Raw genomic sequence first — 18,765 nt, 5'->3', positions numbered from 1 at the left:
TTTCTGTCACACGCACATAAAAGTGAGTGAATTCTATTGTAAAGAGAAGAGAGAGAAAAGATTAGTGAAACCCACTTTATTTTTATGTGAGTGTGGCAGAAAACTTCTTTCTGCAACAAATACAGAAACATTAAAACTTAATAATTATATATATATATATATATACATATATATATATATATATTCCAAAATGGTTTATTTCAATTTGATCACTGTCAAACTTATATTGGAGGCAGGACAGTTTTCATAAAATTATTATTTTTATTTCTAAGACTCAAATTTGAGGCATTCGATTAAGGGAAATGTAGAGAAATAAGAGACGAAAGTAACATTGAAAAATAAATTTGTACATTGATTTGATACACGAGTCTACAATATATAGAAATACTAATGGGCTGAGCCCAGACCTAACATAAATCCTAATGAAATAAATATATATTTACAAATAATAAAGATAATTTAAAGATATTATTTCCAACACTCCCCCTCAAGCTGGAGCGTATAGATCATAAGTACCAAGCTTGTTACATATAAACTCTATTCGAGGACCTCTCAAAGCCTTTGTAAATATATCTGCTAATTGATCATTAGAGGGTACAAAACTAGTTATAATTTCACCAGCAAGGACCTTTAATCGAACAAAGTGACAATCTATTTCGATATACTTGGTTCTTTCATGAAATACTGGATTGGAAGAAATGTGTAGTGTTGCTTGGTTATAACAAATGACAGTGCAGGTCTAGTGTCTCTAAACTTGAGCTCTCTGAGAAGCTGCTTAAGCTAAATGAGCTCGCAAGTAGTAGTAGCCATGAAGCAGTATTTTACTTCAGGACTTGATCAGGAAACTACGTTTTGCTTCTTACTTTTCCAGGAAACCAAGTTGCCTCCAACGAAGACACAATATCCACTAGTAGATCTCCTATCAGTAGGACAACCGGCCCAATCAGCATCAAAGTATCCAACAACTTTAACATGACCTTTATCTTCATATTAAGGCATTTTCCTAGAAATGCCTTGATATACCTAAGAATAGGAATAACGGCATTCCGATGTTCTTGACATGGAGAATTAAGAAACTGACTTACCACACTAATTGCAAATGAAATGTCAGGTCGAGTGACGGTGAGGTAGTTCAACTTTTCAACCAATCTTCTATACCTCTTATGATCTGAAAGGGGCTCCCCCTGATTTGGTAGAAGCTTGACACTTGGATCCATATGGGGTATCAACATACTTAGAATTTAACAAAAAAGTCTCTTCAAGAATAGTCAGAGCATATTTCTTCTGAAATATCATAACTCCATCTTTAGATTGGGCCACTTCAATTCCCAAGAAATATCAAAGTTTTCCAAGATCCTTGGTCTGAAAATGAAGACATAAATGCTGCTTCAACTGAGTAATCCCATGATTATCACTACACGTGATGACAATATCATCCACATATACCACCAAGTAGATAGGCCCGGAAGCTGAATGACGATAAAAGAGAGAATAATCAGCTTCACTCCGAGTCATACTAAATTATTGAACAACACTGCTGAATTTGCCAAACCAAGCTCTTGGAGATTGCTTGAGACCATATAGAGACTTGCGAAGACTACAAACAAGACCTGACTTCCACTGAGCAATAAATCCAGGAGGTTGCCCCATATAAACTTCTTCTGCAAGATCACCATGAAGAAAAGCATTCTTAATATCAAGTTGATAGAGAGGCTAGTGACAGATAGCAGCCATGGCAATAAAGAGGCGAATAATAGACATCTTTGCCACTGGAGAAAAAGTGTCACCAAAATCCAGTCCAAACACTTGAGTGAAACCCTTTGCTATAAGCGAGCTTTAAGGCGATTTACTTGACCATCAGGACAAACCTTAATAGCATAAATCCTGCGGCAACCAACAACAGATTTTCCAGACGAAGAGGGACCAGATCCCATGTGCCAAAAGTGGGTGGGACTCACTACGAAAAAGAGAGAGAAAGAAAGAAAATAAATGGTCCCACCCACTTTTTTTGTGCATAAAGAGAAAATATATTCCTGCACACACACACATGAAAAGATTTTCAAAAAAAAATAAAAAGAAAACTTTAATATTATATCTATGTACTCCTCGAGTACATAGTTAAAAGGGGGTGACTAGACAAAATCTTATATCCTATGACTAGACACCCAATTTTCCCATATATATAATACACACACTTATAAAGTTTATCAAGTTTACAAAGTAATCCACTTGTAGAAATAATAGAGCAATTCTAGAATATAATGATTGTTCACAACTTATTATTTAAACTTTTATGCTCACATGAATAAAGTGTCAGACTCACCACTATGAAACAATAAAAGTACATAATAATAATGAGAAAAGAGTATATCATTTCAAAGGATGTAAGGTTGTATTATTTTAAGTGAAAGAAAGAGATAAATTACGGGGAAAAAGAGTGGACAAAAAAAAATTAAAGTGTGGGTCCCACCTCTTTCTAAAAGTAAAATGACATAAGTTGTTTCATTGAAAAGAATAAACACTTTTTCCAATAATAATTTATTATTTAAACTTTTATGTCCACAATAAAGTGTCAAACTCACAACTATAAGCAATGAAACTTACTCAATCAAATTGGATGGATGGTCCCAGAGGCGATCTTCTTGTCTTTATCTAAATATATATGATGATGATTTGGGTGAATTACAATGCAACCCAATGAGAAAATAATTAAATTTATAACAAGACTTGACAACCTATAAAATATATTTTAACCGAACAATAAAGCTGATGAATTTATCGAATCACAATCTATACAAGATTTATAATAATAATAATATTTTATCAAAATAATAAGCAAATGAAATCAAACGGTAAAAAAAAAATAAACATATAAATCTAAATTATATTATATAAACAAATAATAAATTAATAATTTATTAAAATAATATATGCATTTAAGTATGGAGGGGGGATATTCTTATTATCAAAAAAATCTACTACCAACCCACTACCTATCTAACTACTATTGGACATTTTTTCTCTATTCAGAAATTTTTTAACATTCTCCCTCGCTAATTCAATAGTAATTAAATAGGTAATGAGTTGATAGTGAATTTTTTTGATAATAAGAATATCCCCTCTAGTGTGATGCAATATAGAACTTCAACATATCATGTTATGCTAGACAGAAATTTTTGATTTTCCTTGAAGTTTCTGATGATACGAAACTTGAGAAAGACTAAGACGTCATCAATCGTATTATCGTAGCCGCCTTTTAAATTGTAGGATGCTCATGCAGCATGTTGAGTTGCACCATATTTCTTGGGAAGCAAATTTTTGTACACAAATCTTAAACACACACGTAAATATTGAACTATTTCATTTCATGACACTAAACGAAGAACCAGATATTTTGACCTTACAGGCGTTTGTATAACTATATTTATATCTTCCTGATTTGCATTCATATATTGGGGATGTGCTATTTTCCTTTTTGAGCATTTGATGAATTCCCTTTTTAACCGAGAAAGAAATAATAATAAATAAAGTGAAACTATTCGATCATTATGTCTCCCCAACAAGTACTCAAAGACTCGAGAGCTAGCAGCAGCTGGAATTGAAGCAATTATGCACTCATGACGTTATATGTGTTTGTGAACAGTGAGTTCCAATCATGCTTCTGTTCATATCCTCATTGCATGCCTATTCTTCTGTCAATCTCATTTGCACCCACTTTTAATCAAAGTATATAGAAATAATATTCCACACATACTTCGGCCATTTTATGATATACGGAGTCTTGTGCAATTTTTGCAGCCCCCTCTAGTGACCCATCACTTTCACTCTTAAGGGGACAGAGCAACTAACGCAGAAAGTAAAGACAAATTTTATTTTATTTTTGGTTAAAAGTACCTTAATATATATTTCACGTTGGTGGTGGTGGCCAGTGAGGCCAGCAATTCCTTAAGAACTGAGAGGAACTTGGAAGATATAACAGCGAGAATATAGCATCTTGCCGCATAACCAACATTTTCGCCTAACAATGGTTACTATGACCCTTGTGTCCTTTGACGGGGATGCCACCCGTTAATAGAATATCAAGAAATAGTTTATGGAGTTTCATGTATATATATTTGTCTTGTACGCGTGTCAAATAGCATTGCATGCGAATGTGCTGAAGATGTATTATATCATTGAAATTATAATTTGCATTCTTTCTGAATTTTATATTTTGTTATACTTAAAAATCAGAGTAAATAGATAGTCATTTAAAATTACACATATTTTCCCCCATATTATAATTCCTATAGGTTTGATATGTTGTTTCTGGGCTTTTTGACCATTGTAGCCCTTATGTAATAATTAATTATCAAATTGACCTTGATTATAAACTATTTCAAAAAGTTAACCTCTCCTTTGAATTATGGATACAAGAATTCAAATAACACCAATCTGCCCCTGTTTGACCGTTGACCATCAAGCCTACCCGGGTATCACCCTCCCTACTCGGGTATATTTTGAAATTTTTTACCTACCTGGGTAGGGAGGAAGATACCCGGGTATATTTCTTGAATCTGGAAAATGTTTGAATTATTTACCTGGGTATGGAGGATGTTATAACACCTCACGATTTTAAATCAAGTAATTAAAATATTAAGTGAGCAATCAAGTGATGGATTAGTGAAAATCCTAAAGATTTGGCCAAAATACAAAGAAAGGGCAAAACGGTAATTAGCCAACACGCAACCCTAGGAAGATAAAAATTGAGTAGAAGGTCTCATATGGTAAAAATAACCCTGGAAATGGGTTCAGAACGAAAAATTGAGTGGATGGGCAAGTTTCAGAAAAATCAGTGAATAGTGTTTTCGCGGGTAAAAATATCGCGTTACGATTGCACCGTAAAACGTGCCAGTTGAATTTTGAGCTCTAGGTTTCAAATATGAGTTAAAAATGGTCTAATGAGTTAGGAAATATGATTTCTTATAATATTCGATGAAATTAAGACAGTTTGGGGAAGCGTGCCAATGGCGCGCGTAATAGCTTAAAACAGTGTTTTCTCCGAACGAATGGAGAACTCTTAATTCATCTGATCAAGCCTAATTAAAGGGGAATAGTTAATGTTAAAAATTTGAGTTTCTAAATAGGTTGTGAATTTACGGACGTTTAGTGGAATCGGAGGAAAATTCGGATTAGTTTTAAATCGCGTGAGGTGGCGGTGGGACCCACCCCACTTAAGTGACTTAAGCCACATGTGCTTGGCACTATTCATGCATCACTTTCCTCCCTTCTTCTTCATGAAACCCGCAGCCCCCTCCCCCAAAAACCCCATTTGCATTCAAATTTTCTTTTCACCATAACTTGATCATTTCTTAACCAAATCAAGTGATTTTTGTGTTGAAATTTGTTGGAAACAACCTTCTAAACACATTGGTACTACTCTTGAGCCTTGAAACCGTGTATTTGGGGAGATATTGGCCATTCGTGGCCACTTTTGGAGAAAAAATGGTTGTCCATGGAGCTTTTTGAATGCTCCAATTGTGGAGTATACCTAGGAGGAGTCATTTGCCTTGCATTTGGGTGAGTTATTTCAACATTTCATGGTTTAATTGTGATTGAATTTTTGGAAACCTAAAGCTTGATTTGATGATGTGTTGTGTTAGAGAGCTCAAATGGAAAATGTCTATTAGATGATAATGCCTTAAAATGATGTAGTAATGCTAGAAATGCAATGAAAATTTTAAGTGAAATGTGATGATTTTTAACTTAGAAAAATTGATGATCATGATTTTGGAATTTGTGAATTTTGTTGTTGAGACTTGTTTGATGAATGGTGGCATGATGGTATGAGGATATAATAGGTTGTGTGATGGTTGGAATGATTAAAGTTGTATGGAAATTCCTTGGAATGCCATAGGTTAAAATTCGATTCTTTGAGGAAAGATTGAGGAATTGATGTTGAAAAATGATTTGGATAATGATTTGTGTAGTTATATGGTGCTTAGATGGGTTGTGTTGTGCTTGGAGAGTGTTTGAATCAATGGAAAAAAATGAATTGTGTTATAGACCTAAATGAGCCCAGAATGAAATATTTCGCAAAACGATGCGTAAATGTCGAAAAACGGAAAAACGACGATTGAACTAGCCTCTAAACAACCTAAGGGAGTGTTATAAAATGAGAAAGAAAATTTAGGAAAATAAATCTCAAATTTACACCTACATGGCCGAACCTCCAAGGGGAAAAGGGGTGATTTGGCGATTTTCGCGTTTTGATGTAATTCGACGCGAAAATGACGAACCGGCACTTGAACTGGCCTATTGACAACCTAATGAGACGTAACAAAATGAGAAAGAAAATTTAGAAAAATAAATCTCACATTTACACTACAATGGCCGAACCATCAAGGGAGGATGGGGAGGATTTTTGTGATTTTGCGTTTTGATACTATTTGACGAGTACTGATGGATGTACGTTATTGTATAGGTTGCCGTACGTCGACCTGAATTCCGAATCTTGAATCAGTGAGTTGCCCTTGGTCCGGGACCAAGTGGATTGAGGTAAGAAATTGGTTCATTGCATGTGTAATTATAAATTAACATGCATGGGTTGAACTGAGAGTGATTGGGAATGTCCTCTGTGTAGGCATTCCGCTGTGTACCGAGTTGAGGGATAAGCTGCTGCGGAGCTAGTGGAAACACGAATTAAGGTAACCTCTTGGTACTGGGGCTTGTTCCCCTTTTCTGTTCCACCTTGCCAGTTGATGGCAACGGTAGGAAGTGTGTATGAATAGTATAGAACACATGAGCATGCATGCATTATTGCTATGGGTACTGCGGTACCGAGTCTCTGGCCAGTAGACAGTTTTATTAGCCTTCGGGCATTTTCGGACTTCCGCTGGATAGGTCTCCAGGAGGGAGTTCCAGTTGACCGCGTGTCATGGTGTGTGATCCGGGTAGGAGCACACTAGGAATGTCTTTGGCGTTTTGTTTGGTTTGGGCATCATGGTTGTGGTTTCTGTGAACACACCTTGGATGATACCCATAGGCTTATATATGCCGAGGGCGTACGTGGAATTGGGTTTACCATCCCGTATCGTCGTATTTTGTTTTCTTTATATTCCCCATTCTCTAAATCCCTTGCTATATCCCGTTTTCAAAGTGGTTGTTGTATTCTATTGATATGCATCGAAGTGAACCATTGGGTGGAGTTTTCTCCAGAACCTCTTGGTTACTGAGATATATTCGTATATCTCACCCCGTCTCGGGGCATTTATTTCAGGAGGTAGCAGTGGAGCAGGAGCCTCGGGCAAGAGGCCCGCAGAGTGAGCGGTGGAGCGCTTCTTATTTTGCATTTTGTTGACCGTGTGGCCTAGGCTAGACTTAGGGCATGAACATGTCATTTGTATTTATTAGTAGCTTCATTAGCATCTTGTTCATGCCATTTTGCCTAAGTCTAGTAGTGATGTATTTGGTTATGTTGTCTTTGAAATTAAGTTGAAATTTTAGAAGAATGTAATTTGAAGTTTTAGTTTCAAGTTGTAATTTGTAAAGCCATATTGTAGTAGTATTGATGCATGTCTAATTATGATGGAAGGGCCTTAGGCCTATTTTAGGTTATGATAATATGTATGATGGAAATATGCATGAAAAAGGTGTTAGTGATTGCAACTACTTAAGAATGATTAATATGGACTCTATGTTTAATAACTATAAACTGGATTGGGTTGTAAGTGCCCCAAGGCGTTGTTGGTCCTTGTGTGTGCCACCCATTGGAGTATTACTGTATTATCATGTGTTTATTAGGTACATTTGAGGTTTAAATGATCTTTTACAAATTTGGGATTATTGGAAAAACAAAGGAAACTCTGGTGAATTTTCTGTAGAATTGGCAGATTTTAGGCGAACTTTGGGAGAGCATATCTCCCTCCATAGAGGTCCCCGAGGGACGTGCCATATGCCATTTTGAAGGTTGAGATGTCCTCTACCTTGTGTCAAAATTTGAAGAAATTCTGGGTTGATCTTCGGCCTGAAAAAATAGAGAAACACGGACTGCCCATGTGCCCCTGCACCTGAGGCAGATTCTGGACCGGATTTGGGAAATTAATTCCCGCTTCGTTTCTCAGTCAAATTGAGCGTGTGATATATCAAAATGAAGTTTGAGATGTCTAGTTTGTAGGATACAAATTTGAGAGCAAATGGTTGAGAGGATTGAGTGGAGTAATTCGAGTAATGTGAGTTGTTTGGAGCTGTTTTTGGGGTTGTTTGGGCTAATTGCTTATCCAACTTCAAACGGCGATAACTGGAGCAAATGAGCTTCGAATTGAGCGTATGTTAGCTTGTTAAAAAGGGAATTAAGTAACACAAAGATATAATCTGAGAAGAAGGGTCGGTTGCGATCGGTTTGGTCGCAGAAAAACTTAGAGTGAAACATGTTCGAATTGGTATAAGACGTAAAGTTGGAAATTGGCTAAGTGAGTTTATGGGAACTCCTTAGTAACTTATAATAAGTAACGTAAGTTATAAAAATAGTTTAAATAAGTCTTCCGCAAGAGTTTACGGTTACGGTCACAGCTTTTAATTATTACGCCTTTTTATGTTTTAAATGCTCGCGTAATAATCGGAAAAAATTTATTCGCGTTTATAAATGAACTGCTGTGATTGTAACTGCGCTTAATATCATAATTAATGTTAACAATACCGGTACGTAACGGGCTGTTACAGATGTTACCTGGGTAAATAATCATACCAGAGATAAATGTTCAATTTGGATTCTGTTGCAGAGATGAACTTAAGTAACAAAAATAACATAGAAAATAAGTGAAATTACCAACTAAACATATAAGATAGATCTCCACACTTGGGACAGTAATCTTAACAAAACATTGGTGAAATGATCTAGATAATGAACATCGTTTCTGCATCCAAAATTATAAAACACACAGACAACCATTCCCATGTTTTTGAATGCTATGACATATTTATAGGAACAAAAGATAAATGAGTATTGCATATTTTCCTTAGGTCTCGCCACAGAGTTGAAACAGGCAAGAAGGCAATGCCATACTTTTTGTGGTTGTGAACTGCGGCAGCTTCGGGAACTGCTCGGTTTGACAAGAACTGCTCATGGGTTTGAAGAAATATACCCGGGTAGCACCCTCCCTACCCAGGTAAATAATTCAAATATTTTCCAAATTCAAGAAATATACCCGGGTATCCCCCTTCCTACCCGGGTAGGTAAAAATTTTCAAAATATACCCGAGTAGGGAGGGTGATACCCGGGTAGGCTTGTTGGTCAACGGTCAAACAGGGGCAGATTGGTGTTATGTTTGCTGGAGAGGTTAAATTTTTGAAATATTTTATAATCAAGGTCAATTTGGTAATAAATTATTACACAAGGGCTACAATGGTCAAAAAGCCGAACTTTACTATTTTTTTTTATTCGTTTGTTAATCACTGTTATCGAACTTTTCCCCGTGATTTTTTTTATTTTTTACAAATCAATGGGACATATGTGATAAAAAACACTGGGCCATAGATGATTCTAAAACAAACCGGCATTGGTGAACTTTCCTTTTTTTTATTCGTTTGTTAATCACTGTTATCGAACATTGTGATTTGTGACTCTGTTAGTTATAGCTTGATGATTATTGTGTTGTGTGGCAAAATACTGAAGTTCTACGAAAGATGGGAAAGTACTCGGGGATTAGCTCAGATGGGAAAGTACAAAAGATCAAATTCATCATTTTGGATACAAAAAATTGGCCATAAGGTAGCTTCAAGGAGATTTTCATTAAATGGTTGCTCCTCATTTATCGCTTGAAGTTCTTCTCGCTCAACCATTGCTCTAATGCTTCAATTCAACTCAATTGTCCTACAAAACAAGCAAGAATCATTCACATAAGTCAATAATTCAAACTCCATGCTTTTTAGCTAATTAACCCCAAGTTTTCATGCTTTTGACTAAATATGAAAGTGATTTTAGCCCTTAAAATATGATAAACTATGGGTTTATCAAATCATTTTCAGATTTAGAATATTGTTATCCCAGCAATCAATTAAAACAAAACTATGGGAAACGAGACGAGTTCATGTGCTGAATGAAATCTCAACAGGTCAATCAATAAATATCACAATATCACAATCAAGGGAGTATTTAGGCTTAATGTATAAAAATAATGAGGCATCAAATCAAGCAAATATTCACAATCCACAAGTCATAGAATTGTAACAAGAGTTCTCAAGAAAGAAAGTAGGGATATTAAACCAAAATACCCCCTCACTAGGATTTTTGACTCACTCACACTCAAGTGTCTGAGGGTGTGTGTTTTACTCATTCTTCACTAAAGAAACACTACCATGGCTAAAGGAAGAGATTAAATGCAGAAAAAGTGGCTATAAGTTTAGAAATCAGATTTAAAAAGAAACAATCATCAATTAATAACACATTCGCAAAACACATTTTCTTTTTCTTTTTCAACTCTCCATCCTTTGTAATTTTCCACACATTTCTATTCATGAAATATAATACTTTTCTAATAAGCAAGCTTCTTTTTCTTTCTTTTTTCATTTTTTTTAATGTATATACATTTTTTTTTTCATTTAACCACGCCTTATGTTCTTGACTTTGCCCTTTCTACCTTTATCTCTTATACATTAACTATAACAACCCTCATTAGGAAATATTGAAATTATATAATTAAATTAATATTAATTATTAGTCTATGTTAATTTTGAACTAAGTAAGCATTTGATGCAAAATTTAGTAAGTAAATGAATGAAGTAGCATGAGAATTAATGTGATAATATAATTCATGCTAAATGAAGTAAGTTAGACACAAATGAAATTTTTAATAATGTTTAGGGGTCAAAGTATAAATATGTGAAAGTTTAGGGACTAAATTGCAAATAAGCAAAGTACTGGCCTAAGCTTAACTTTGACTTCTTAATTCAATTCTACATGGAATTTTAAAGCCTATAAGTGGTCTTAGATTTGTCTAATATGTTGATTTTAATAAAAAATTATACCTTTTTGTGCTAAGAAAAATCGCGACCTATAACTTGAAAAATCATTTTTTAAATTTTCAAAAGCTCTAAAAATCTAATGTTTTTGAGATGGATTAGGTTAGACTTTTGTTGGATTGTTATTTCTGTGTTGTTTTGTGATGAAAATTGCTTAAAAATTTATTTTTTTAGCTTTGATGAAGCTCTCCTAGCGAAACCCGGTTTCGAGCGAGTAGACCCGCCAAAGGAAGAAAAAGACATTGCAATTAGAAATCTTAAGAAAACATAGAGGTTAGTATAAGATTGTAAAAAAGACATCATATCTGTATTTCTCACTAAAAAATCTAACAAAATTTACATTAATAGAAAATTAACTAAAATCGTCATATATTTTGATATCAAAAGATTTTTTTTCTTTATTTAAAATACTTGTTGAATACCACCGGATTTGACTACACTCTAAAATAATCTTTTAAATTCTTAATCAAATATTAAGTGATTTTTTTCAATCCTTCAAAATCATAATTAAATATTAGTAGTTTTTTTGCGTTCGAATTACGAAATCCTTTAAAATTTCAATCCATAGGAAATCTTTCCAAATTAGCACCCTCTCTATGGAAAGATACATATATGATTTGCTAATTTGGAAAGATTTTCTATGGATTGAAATTTTAAAGGATTTCGTAATTCCAACGCAAAAAAAATCTACTAATATTTAATTATGATTTTGAAGGATTGAAAAAAAACACTTAATATTTGATTAAGAATTTAAAAGATTATTTTAGAGTGTAGTCAAATCCGGTGGTATTCTACAAGTATTTTAAATAAAGAAAAAAAATCTTGTGATATCAAAATATATGACGATTTCAGTTATTCTATTAATGTAAATTTTATTAGATTTTTTAGTGAGAAATATAGATATGATGTCTTTTTTACAATCTTATACTAACCTCTATGTTTTCTGTAACACCCCAAATGTGTAAATACATATAGGGTGCACCTTCATCATGCATTCAACGCGCGGAAGTCTAAATTTAAACTTTACGAATGCAAATATCAGAGTGTGGAACGGAAACACATAACCATACTTATTCCATATAAAATTAAAAGCGTTAAAACGTCAATACAAAATAAATAACACTAAACATTATTTAATGTAATCCCAAAAAGATTAACTAATCCTAAATAAAAACATAATTTATGCCGCATCATAAGCCCAGTCATAATGTGGTTGTGGTTCCTTTAGCCATTGTGTACTTAGTGCTTCATCGAAATCATAATGTGGAAAAGCTTCTATTAATAATTTCATAGCCTCAGTCCACAGGCCTCTATCTGTTAGATCCTTTAGTTTCTCTTCCCAGGTAGGTGGAGTTTCTTCTTCTTTACGTACCAGTCTCTTACCCTTTCTTTCCCACATAACTTTCTTATTACTTTCTTTCATCTTTTCCTGAAATGGGTGGTCAAGGGGGGTGAGATTTTGGGGAAAATCTCAGTAAGGTTCACAGCTGGAGCATTCTCCAACTATGACGCTTACTCCTGCAACAGTTTATAATAACAATACAAAATGGAACATTTAACATCATCATATAAAAATATCATGCCATCATCATCATCATCATATTCCTGCCGGCTTTTACGGACTTAAGGAGATACCCAGAGTCCTCGTCAGGTTGCAACTGGAGTATCAGTGCACAGGCCAACATTTAATAGCATGGTTTTAAGTTTCAAAAATATCATAATCACATAATGTAAAGCACTATAAACATATTGCAGTCAGACCATAACTTATCATAGTTTCATAATGGTGGCATACATAGAGAGATTACTTCAACAACTGTAAACACTTACAGTACTTGTCGTTCTTTACTTGTATACTTTCAACTTTTGATCTCTTTACTTGCCTGTTTGCTCCCTTGACTCCCTAACATCATCATATCATCTTTTAGTAACTTATATAACATTCAACATTTGTGTTTTATCCATGTATAGGTCTCGGCTTTGCAGGTTTAATTACCTAGAGGAGTTGTTTTGCTTACTTACCCACTTGTGTAGGTTTTAGGACATTATTAGGTCATCATAACACTTAATAGAATTATTAAAGATTTCATTCTAGGCATGTATAGGTTCGGCCACCATAGATAAACATCTAGGAATATAATTTTTAAAACATGCTTTCAATTATATTATTAACTTAACATGGTTAGATCCTTTCAACATTAATCAAATAAAACCTCTTTTAGCTACATACCATTCGGCCTTATTGCCCTAAAATACCTAAGGGATTACTTCTAAAACATGCTTCTAACATTATTGATAATTTATCATATTTAAATCCTAGAGCATCATTCAAAACATCATCTTATATATTCGGCCAACTAAGGTTATGATCATGCAAAATTGATTTAGAACCTAGGCTACTAAACATGCTAATCTAACATCATCATTTCATCATCTTTCATATCATCTAAACATCTCTTCATGCTTATAATTATCATACACGGTTCGGCCTTCTAGGGATCATGTACTTAGGATATCACTTTCATGCTTTTACATGTCATTCCTAACCAAGAAGGTTCATAGGCTTACCTTTGATGATGATCAACGACTTAAGGAAACACTTCTTGACCTTTGACTACTTTGAATCTTCTTGAATGAACTTCCTTCCTCCTTGAACATACAAGGCCGCAAGCTTAAAGAGAGGAGAAGAGGGATTTTCTTGCTTAGAGATGAAGGGTTCTTTGGTGGAATTATTAGGAAGAAGGACTAAGATCCAGGCTTGTATTTGATCTTGGAACAATTAGGTATTTCTCACTAACACACTCACCATTTCGAAGCATTCATGGACTTCACAAAATGAACTAAACTCTTTGTTCTTTCCTTTGGTAGTGCCGCGGCTATAGAGGGAAAAAGGAGAGACTAAAGCTTGTCCAAATAGGCAACCTAGAAGCCTTGCCATTACTTGATTGCTGTAGGTTTCGATCACATTAAATGAGAGTAAGGTGGTGATTTGTTGTCATAGGTTAGATTGCTTAATTTAGGGACAAGAACATGATGTCAATTTCCTTGATTAAGGAGATTTAGTGATTGCTTGATTTAAGGAATTGATGATGTGTGACTAATCGTCATTAAAAGTTGCTCCCTTGATTTAAGAAACAGAATTATTTGATTGATTGACATATTGTCATCAATTTTCTTGATTTAGGGAAAGTGATTGACTACTAATCATCATAATCCTAACTTCCTTGTTTAAAGGAATTTGACTGGCTTGACTTAAGGAAATTCGATTTGCATTTAATGGCTTGAAAATCAAATAAAATCAAATTCATTTCCTACACCTAGGCCGCGGATTTTAAATGCTTGGAAGGAAAAGATTTCCTTTAATTTTGGACCATGATTTATTCCTTAAGATTATGGACCTTTAACCTATTAACCTGACCTAATTTGTGCCTATTTTTCCATGATTTTATGACACTTTAAATTGACTTCTTAGAGCTTGTTTTCTCTAGTAAAACCGTGGGCTTCTTGCTTGTAGGGAAAGAATTCTAATTTAATTCCTAGTCATATAGTACTCCTTTAGGTTTATTATGTCATGGCCTTACTTTGGGCTTTAACTTGATTTGGGTTTCATTTACCTTATTGGACTTTACTTTATCATATAGAGCTTTCTTTGTATCACTTGGACTTGTCCACATTAAATGGAATTAAAACTTCCTTTGTTGGGTTATACTTTGATCCATGAATTCATTGGATCCCTAATGCTTATGTCTTTGGTCCATTGGACCCATACTTCTAATTTACTTAATCATAAACTATTTCATCTGAAATGTCTCGATTATTAATTATCATAATTCTTCATTAATCATGATACAATATTTAGGGTTGTTATATTTTCTTAAGCTCAACCGCCCGATCTCGGCCGTTAAGGACTCAATCTTGCGCCCTTTCTGTACCAAGTCATCATGCTGGGTAGAACAACGACTGTCAACAGCAAGAGTAGCCTCCCGGGCTCCCACAATCTGACCGATCATTACCTGTGCGCAGTCAATGATGTCTTGGCGATTAATTTGCTATGGTACCAACACGTTTAAATCAGGATTAGGGAAACTAGAGTTCAGATCCCTCTCGGATAGCTTCAGGATCTGCACTAACGAAACAGCCGCAGGCGTTGAAGTTCCTTCGACAGTCGCCATGACAGGTACCCCCGCCCTGTCCGGAGTATTGACCATCATCATGTCATCACCGCCAGGGGTGTCCGAGAAACTCTCCATGGAAAACGAGATACTACCACCTGATTGACCAGACTCAGTCGGCTCCACCCTAACCGTTTTAGCTCCTTTAGGCGAGCTTAAATCCTCGCTAGCAACCCTCTTCCTTCCAGAAGTCGTTGGTTTAGGAGGAATAACTTCAGGTGCAGAAGGGTTGACCGCCAAACTCTGGGCATTCTCCTGCACATCCTTAATAATCGGGCCTCCAGTCCTCCTAGCAAGCTCCTCGGCAGGAATGTCCACTGCAGACCGGACCTTCCTTTTAATAATGTTCACCACTTTCCATTTTCCCTTGTCGACTCCCTTACTTGGGGCGACGGGAGCGACAACAAGAGCGACAACAAGTGATTTATGTAACATTTTTGCACTATTTCTTGTGCGCACAAATATTATAGTTTGCCCCAGATTCTCTCCTATTTCGAGTATGTAATCTTTTTTCACTTCAATCTTAGAGAGTTCATTAGGATAATGAATTTTATATTGCTTTACGGCATCTAAAGATAGTTCCTTCACAAAAAGTGTATTATAATCCTGCTTAACTGTCCTCGAAACAAAATTCTTGACAATGTCATTGAATGTAGCAGAAAACAGAAGAACCTAGACATACACAAGTCAATCAAAATCTTCTTAGATAAGAAAAGAAACTAAAAAAATAACTACATCACTTACAAGCACACACAACATTTGAATCACATACAAAGCAACCAATCTTGGTAAAATGTTCATTTAAGTACAGACGCAATGGTTATGGTGCACAAAAATAACAAGGAACAGTTATAATTCCCTTCTACATAGGTTCAAATTAAATTATAGCAAACCATTAGTATCAATCAAATTAACATTCAATCTTCATATCTATGCAATATTATTTGATTGAGCATGATTGTAACACCCTCTCTTGTAGGCCTCTAAGAGAGTTGTTTGCTAAGCGGAATTAGAGTTCTTTAATAGCATTTTAGAGACTGAAAAAAAAATATCGCTTTTACATTGCCAATTAAAACTAAAGCGGGGATCTGGTTAATTACAAAAATCAGAGTACACAAAATTTCTTAAACTTATTAAAAATATAAATTTCCTGATAGACCTTGCTGTCTTTAAAAATTCGTATAAAATCCAGTTCAACGATTCAAAAATATATTCTTTCTAATCTGGAAACTAGACATCTGGGGCTTCACGTTCATATAAAATAATAGTGATTTTGAGTTCGTTTTCCCCTCGAAACATAACTCGTAAAATAAGAGAGAAAATAGTGGAAATATCCCAAATGTCCTGGCTGGTAAAATTCATAATAAATCGATCTTTCAGAATTTCTTTGCAAGGTTTATATATAATGAAACTAGACACCTGGGGCTACGCATGCATATAAATTATAAGAAAATCAGAGGTCCGTAGCCCCAGTACAACAACTTACAAAGTGCTCGCAAAGACTTTTCAAAACTCAGCATTTAGATAACATGTCAAAATCCTTTTCGAAAACGTTTCAACATCTGTTTCCAAAATACTTGCTGGTCATAAAATCGTAATGCAATAATAAAATCATAGTTCACAGTAATACAAGCTTCTCAATTTCATACAGTCATCCATAAAATATCACATCAATAGCAGCATGCCCAAACAGTAGAAGCCAACATCAAATATCCAAGTCCTCAAAAGCTTTTACGTCCTCTTGCCATTTTGTAAAAATAACAGCCCCAAAGGGGTGAGAGAAAATCCCAGTAGTGTGGCAACAAAACCATAATGCAACAATATTAACTAGGCACAAAATCATAAATAGTCACTTCAAACATTTAATCCTTTTCATCATATATCATAACGCGTATATAACGCCCTTTTTCCTTTACGCTCATAGCATCGTCGTGTGCGTAGCATCACAGTGGGTATTCCTAATGGCTCCCATGAAGGTGAATCCCACTGTGGAACCTATGCGGACTGAAGCCAAGTGTCCCCTCTCCTGGTACCAGGCATGCCTATATGATGCATGCTCAGTCACATGTCCTCAATACAAATATATATATACAAGATGTCATGACTCAAGTATACATGCCATGTTATGCAATCGCACCCAACAGAAAAATGTATTATGATGTAGAATGCATGCATATATCATATCATCCTTTCATATTCTTACCATTGGCTCATCATCATCATAACATACATAGAACAAATGTGAGCAACACATCACAATTCCATACACTAGCCAATAGTCACATTAGGTAATACCGCCTACACATACCTCGTACGTCGAAATTTAAGTTACCAACAAGCAGTGATATAGTCCAACTTCTCGAGGATTTTTCGTACCTAATTTACAGTATAATCAATCAATGTACATTCAATTTATTCATCAAATTCCCAAACTTAATAACTCCTATAGCATTCGGCCCTAAGGTTCCTTTTCTAAAAATTATTTTTAACTCTCAATTAACCTTTGTTCATTTTAAACAGTAGGAAATTCTTTTAATAATTCCTCTAAGGCAGAATCGGTTTTCATGTTTCTCTTACAGAAGATTTCTAACTTTAATTGCATAAAATACAGCAGCGTGTTTCAGTAAAAACAGTGAACGTTTTTTTATGTAAAACAGTGAGCAAATAGTAACCATTTTTCAAATAAAACAGTGAACGTTTTCTAATAAAACAGTGGACCTCTTTCTAATAAAACAGTGGACATTTTTCTAATAAAACAGTGAGTGTTTTTCACACACCTATACTCCATACAGTGTGCTGAAAACAGTGAGTTGTACTACCAAATTTTCCAGCAAACAGTGAGCATAAAAACCATTCTTCAGCAACGTTTTCAAGAAAAATAAACGAAACATGCTGTCCAGAATATTTTACAGCGAAACAGTGAGGGATTTTAAGCAAAACAGTGTGCATTTCTTCAGCAAAACAGTGACAACTTTATACTAAAACAGTGAGCAAAAGATCCTTGTACGGCAACATCTTCTCACAAAATAAATATACTTGTGGTCTAATTCATTTCATCGCAAAACAGTGAGCAGAACAAAAGTATACAGCAACGTTTTCAAGGGAATAAATCCTTCTAAGGCTTACTAACCTTAATTGGTGCGCTATAAGAGGGTATAAGGTGTTGTCCACAAAACTTATCTTCAAGAAACGTCAAGATACATTTAAATCACCCAAACAGTCCCACCTTTTAAGTTTTAGGGTCATTTTCAGATTTATAACTAGAGCTTTTAAGTTATGACTCAAGAGTATGACAAGGCAGAATCTAGAAGCATAAAAATTTACAAATAAAAGCTTCTTTCTAAGCATGCTTCACGGCTTTAACAAAGAATGATGGAGAGATTTTTGTGCCTACCTCTTGATGGAATGCAAGGTAAAATCGAATAGCACAAGGAGTAATGAACTCAGCTCCTCAAGTGATGGTTGTGTGCACCAAAGAAGGAAAAACTGCTTGAAATAATTCCTAGGTGCAAGAAAACGTGTTCATCAACTTAACTTGGTAGAAGAAAGCAATGGAAATAAGGACTCTTATACCTTTTAACGTGAAGAACTTGGC

At 34.9% G+C, this 18,765-nt stretch overlaps 1 protein-coding gene across 1 annotated transcript; it reads right to left on the bottom strand.

The window, feature by feature from the left end:
* Positions 1–487: 487 nt before the first annotated feature.
* LOC133309620 (uncharacterized) lies at positions 488–1,217 on the bottom strand. The gene is made up of 2 exons (XM_061510414.1): positions 864–1,217; positions 488–628 (listed from the first exon to the last, which is right to left on the bottom strand). The coding sequence occupies exons 1-2, from the start codon at positions 1,215–1,217 to the stop codon at positions 488–490; spliced, it is 495 nt and encodes a 164-aa protein (XP_061366398.1).
* Between the last annotated feature and the right edge of the window lie 17,548 nt (positions 1,218–18,765).

This window comes from Gastrolobium bilobum, unplaced genomic scaffold, assembly GCF_033153095.1.
Source record: "Gastrolobium bilobum isolate Gb01-03AN ecotype WA unplaced genomic scaffold, APGP_CSIRO_Gbil_v1 utg224830, whole genome shotgun sequence".
NCBI lineage: Eukaryota > Viridiplantae > Streptophyta > Magnoliopsida > Fabales > Fabaceae > Gastrolobium > Gastrolobium bilobum.
Note: the sequence above shows the minus strand (reverse complement) of the source record. Positions and strands in the feature narration are given on the sequence as shown.

Excerpts from the sequence above, each read along its gene's own strand:
- LOC133309620 (XM_061510414.1), bottom strand. The coding sequence starts at position 1,217 with ATGGATCCAAGTGTCAAGCTTCTACCAAATCAGGGGGAGCCCCTTTCA. Across the intron at positions 629-863 it reads CAACTTGGTTTCCTGGAAAA|GTCCTTGCTGGTGAAATTAT; the intron begins GTAAGAAGCAAA and ends GTTCGATTAAAG.